This window comes from Myotis davidii, unplaced genomic scaffold (genome assembly GCF_000327345.1).
Source record: "Myotis davidii unplaced genomic scaffold, ASM32734v1 scaffold1363, whole genome shotgun sequence".
In the NCBI taxonomy this organism is placed as follows: Eukaryota; Metazoa; Chordata; class Mammalia; order Chiroptera; family Vespertilionidae; genus Myotis; species Myotis davidii.
Genome location: NW_006294347.1, coordinates 440842 through 445975, shown reverse-complemented (window position 1 = coordinate 445975; position 5134 = coordinate 440842). Strand labels below are relative to the sequence as shown.

General features: G+C 56.7%; 1 protein-coding gene across 1 annotated transcript in view; it reads left to right on the top strand.

The window, feature by feature from the left end:
• OTOG (otogelin) overlaps positions 1–5134 on the top strand; it is a 99970-nt gene that overhangs the window by 50950 nt on the left and 43886 nt on the right. The window contains 3 exon segments of the mRNA XM_015566993.1: positions 392–414; positions 2746–3065; positions 4639–4756. Of these exon segments, the coding sequence (XP_015422479.1) occupies positions 392–414; positions 2746–3065; positions 4639–4756 (461 nt within the window).

The following is a 5134-nucleotide window of genomic DNA, read 5'->3' as shown; positions in this document are numbered from 1 at the left end:
TGCACTGGACAAGGCCAAGGCCCACGGTAAGGCCGCCCCCAGGGAGGCATGGCCAGAGGAGGGAAGGTGCTGAGGCTCTGACCCAAGCAAGTCAAACTCAAAGGCTAACATGGGCCAAAAACACAAGGTTTACGTTTATGTGGCCGCAAAAAACAAAAGCTTCAATCTCATAGACACGTAGGTTTATTTCGATAGAGACATGCTGAATACAAAGGGCTGAAATACATGAGTCATCGTTAACATAATAGACCATTTTAATAAAAATTAATATTTTTTCCTGAACATTAACTTACCAGACACTGAATAACTGCACAAATTAATAGGCGTAACGCAAATAAACCTATTTTTCTTGTTCTCCGAAAGCGAAATATTTCCTGTTGCGCACACCAAGCAAGTCAGTACATGACTAACGACGTGGCAGTCGGCTGCTAAAATATTCGCTGCTAGTATTAGTGGAGAGAAATGGTGCGCCTGCGCGTAAGGTGCGTCAGGGAAATGAATGCAACACGATTGCAGTAATCAGTCACTAGTGAATGTTGTAGTTCGTTATTAATAACTATGTATAACAGGATATTGTAAAAATTAAGTTATGAAATATTTATTAAAACATTTCTTACACACCATTATATTGGCTGGGCCGCAAAAATAGTCACTGTGGGCCGCATGCCGGAGGTTGACGTGCTTGCTCTAAACTATCGAGAGGAGCTGAAGACATGGGGCTCCAGCAGGTGCCCCTTTCCCAACTGAGACAGGGTTTGACCTCAGTCTCTTAGCTTCTTTGAAGAGACACCTCCCATCTTCTTCCTGAGAAACAGAACAAAACAACCAAAAACGGAGGCCAAAGTCCAGAGACACCTTTGTATCTGGCCTTACACAATGGCTGTGTTCCAGCAAAGCAGGTGGCAACACTGCTACTTCTCTCCTCCCCACTTCCTCCTTGCTCTCCCTTCCCCTCCCCTTCCTCCTCCTCCTCTTCCTTCTCCTCCCCCTCCTCCTTCTCCTCCTCCCCACCTTCCTTCTCCTCCTCCCCCTGCTCCTCCTCCTCCTCCTCCTTTTTATCCTTCTCCCCCCCTTCTCCTCTTCTTCCTTCCCTGCCCCTCTGCTCCTTCGTAGTCCCACTTTTGAGGCGGGATAGACTTTAAATGCCAAGGGGAACTGGCTGGAACCTTGACCCCAGCAGGGCCTCCTCCTGTGAATGGAGTGGCCGGCTCTTGACTTGCTCAGGTTATGCTCCTGAGTTCCAGGCAGGTGGGACACACACTAGAGCACACCTGGGACCCGCCTCCTGGGTCTCAGACCACCAGCAACCCCGAGGGCTTAGCGTTGCAGGCATCGACCTCTCTCCAGAGTTCAGTGGTGCTTGAGCAGCCGCAGACCCTGCCCGGAAGGGAGGGACGCCCCGGCTCCAGCCCTGCTCCACGCACAGCCAGAGTTCCCAGCAATGGGTGATGTTCACGGTGGTGTGAGCTGGAAGTGCAGTAGGAGGTGCCAGAGGAACCATGTCACTGCACGAGGGGGACCTGGGAGTCGGGAGCCAGCACTGGGCCACAAGAGGGCCAGAAGTACCACCCCAAGAAGGACACTTCCTCCCCAGACATTGCTGACCCCCAGGTCTGTGTGGCCCGGTGTGAAGAAGGGTGTCTCACAGCCTCCAGATGTGACAGGCCATCTGTTAGTGGGGATTTTCTGTTCCCCACTCAATATTTTAGTCTAGTAAGGTCTGCACTGAAGGAAGTATTGATTTTCCAGTGGTTTTACGGGCATATTAAGAACTCCAGAGCAGCCTGGCCTTGAGCGCATCACCGTGGGGAGGAAGAAGTTGGGTCCAGCGTCCAGCCTCCCTCTCAGTCAGGCCTGGGTTTCGTGGGCAGCTGGGGTCAGGGGGCAGACCCAGTGAGGACCCAGGCTCCCACCCCGATTCCATCCTGTGCTCCTCCCTCCCCACCCCCCATACTATATACAAGGTACTGGACAGAAAAGAGAAAGTGCGTTCCAGGTGAGGTCTTGGGTGGCTGCGTGGAGGAGGTGGATCTTGAGGGGTGGGAAAGATTGTGATGAGGACAAACGGAGAGTAGAGAATGTCTTGGGTAGGGAGGGGGGATATCCAGCCATCAGTGAGCACCACTCTAGAAATGGGTCCTTGTGGATGTAGGAGAAAGGGTAAGGAAACAGGCTCTGGGCATGTGCCTTCCCTCGGGGACACTGTGTTCCCATCTGGGGTTGGACTCAGGGTCCCCTAGTTCCACCAGCTCTGACCCCCTGGGATTCTGTGAGGAGCAGGACCAAGCTGGGGTCACTGAAATCTGGCAAATCACCAAGCCCAGCTTGTCTGGCGTGACCAATAAAACGTAACTCCACCAGGATGGCCGTGTCCGTCTGTTCTGGTCACTATTGTGTCCTGGCATCTAGAATTGCACCTGGCACAGGGGGCGTCCTCAAAGTGTTTGCAGAAGGAAGGGGGGAAGGGGGAGAGGTCGCTCACCTCCCGAGGTTTGGCAGTCGCTGGCTTCTCCAACCCTCCACCTGCCCTGGGGAAGAGAAGGCTTGCAGAGGGGCAGCCGGCAGAGGAGGTGGCCGAGGGGAGGCGGCAGGCAGAGGAGGTGGGCAGAGGGGCAGCCGGCAGGCAGAGGAGGTGGCCGCGGGGAGGCGGGCGGGCCTGGAGGAGCAGGGCCTCCTCTCCACAGAGTGCGAGCCGTCCTGTGCCACTGAGAGTGCAGACGGGTGCCGGGTGTGTGCCCCCATCAGGGCCTCTCTCTACATTGACCTTCCCATGTGGCTCTCTGCAGATCCGGATGTGGTATCCCTGGAGGCAGCGGACAGACCCAACTTCTTCCTCCACATCACAGCCAACGGGTCTCTGGAGCTGGCCAAGTGGCAGGGCAGCGACGCCTTCCACCGCCACGCCTCCTTCTCACTGCACCAGGGGACCTGGCGGGCAGGCCTGGTGGCCCTGGAGTCCCTGGCGGAGCCTGGCTCTTTCCTTCACGTGTCAGGCCCCACGCTGGCCCTGCGGCCATATGAACACTCCGAGGTCTTCCGCCGGGGCACACTCTTCCGCCTTCTGGGTGAGTGTCCGCCCCGCCATCACCCGCAGCCCCTCAGCCCCTCTCCTATTCCCCTTCCAAGGGCCCCCAAGAGACGGAATCCTCACTCTCCTGGCACCAGGAGGCCATGTGGGTGCCACCCTGAGGCGGGAAGTGTCCTGGCCTCCATGTTGGTGGCCTGAAGAGTGTGGGCAGCATGGCTCGGGGCCCAGCCAGCTTCCCGGGTCCTGCCTACGCCCACAGGCCAGTCACACGTCTAAAAATAGGGCGGCCTTTGTGGAAACACAGGGATAGTGATCGTGGCGCTGCTTGCGCAGCTCTCTGGCTCAGGTTTCGTGCTGATGGGGGCACATGCCCACCCTGCGAACCACAGCCTCTCCCTGCCCCCGTCCCCTGAGGCCCGGGCCCCTGTGATGGGGCAGCACCGTGTCCTTTCCAGCCGGAACTAGAAAGGGTCCCAGGGCTTTGCCATCCCCCTGCCGGTATGCCTGTCCCTAATGACTTAGTCTCTGCTTGGACCCGGGAGGCAGTGATCACAATTTCTTTACTGCTCCAGGCCAGCCTCTCTGACCCGTATGAGCACATGTGTGTTCATGCCTGTGAGGGCACCTCCCACTATATGGATGAACCCACACATGTGTAAATGTGTCTCTAGCCAGGCTGTTCACTGACCACCCCCACCCATACCACACACACACACGCACGCCAGGCTGGGCCAGCTCACACTTACATTCAGCGGTCCTCCAGCCAGTCCACCAAGAACCCCACCCAGGACAGAGTCATCGCTGGCCGTGATGGCAGGGCTGTGTCCCTTTCTGGAGGACCCCGAGGCAGAACGGGTGAGCCCAGGCTCTGAAGCCAGACTGCCTTGGGTTCGAATGCTGACCAGGGTCCTTGGCACTCGAGGAGAACCCCCTCCCTGACTGTTTCTTCACCCGAACAACGGCGATGTTTGCCTCAGGGTTATTGTGGGCGATCGAATGTATCTCGTGCGCTTTGCTCTGGGCCTGGCTCATAGTGAAGTTCTCGGTTCTGTTCCCAAGGATCTTGGAAAGCAGGTTTCTTCACAGGCAGCAGCAGTGCGGGGGTTAGGAAGTCAGGAAGGGGCTGCAGGGCGGGGCCAGGAGCAGAGACCCCCACGTGTGCCAGGGAGGTCAGGGGTCCTGTCTGCCTTGAAGCCCCGCAGAGGCTACACACGCTTCCCCTGAGGACCCTTCATCTGCCAAGGTCCTGGCCACCGGGTCTTTTACGAGGAACTCTGTCCCGGGAGAGTTTAATTTCCCCAGCAGCTTGTGTGCCTCAGTTTCTTCATCTATAAAATGGGCTCAGCCCTTCCACCGATATGAGGGGTGTGTACCATAGCACCCCCTTCCTCAGCCCTGACCCCACTCCACGGATCCTCCAGGCCCTGACCCCAACTCTCAGCGACACAGTGTCCCCTGAGGTTGGCTTTTATTTATTTGTCCCCACTTTTCCCCCATGAGTCCATTTGTCTCCTCCACGGGTGGGCGGGCGGGCATGGGCTGAGCTGGATTGCCTCTGTGCCCTGGCACTGATGCCCCGTCCTCAGACTCCGGGGTGGGTGACTTTCCAGATGCCAAGCCAGGGGGGGCTGCCTACCCCATCTGCGAGTGGCGCTACGATGCCTGTGCTAGCCCCTGCTTCCAAACCTGCCGGGACCCCAGGGCAGCCAGCTGCCAGGACGTGCCCAGGTGAGATGGCATAGCATCAAGGTATGCGCATTAGCCTGTAGAGCAGCGGTTCTCAACCTGTGGGTCGTGACCTCTTTGGCGGTTGAACGACCCTTTCACAGGGGTCGCCTAAGACCATCCTGCATATCAGATATTTACATTACGATTCATAACAGTAGCAACGTTACAGTTATGAAGTAGCAACGAAAATACTTTTATGGTTGGGGTCACAACATGAGGAACTGTACTTAAAGGGCCAGAAGGTTGAGAACCACTGACAGGCTTTTCAGACACTACAAAATTCTACCCAGCCACCCCTACACACACACACACATACACCCCCTCCCTACCCCCCAGTATTGCTGTGTCAATCCCAATAGGATAAAACCTATTTTGTAG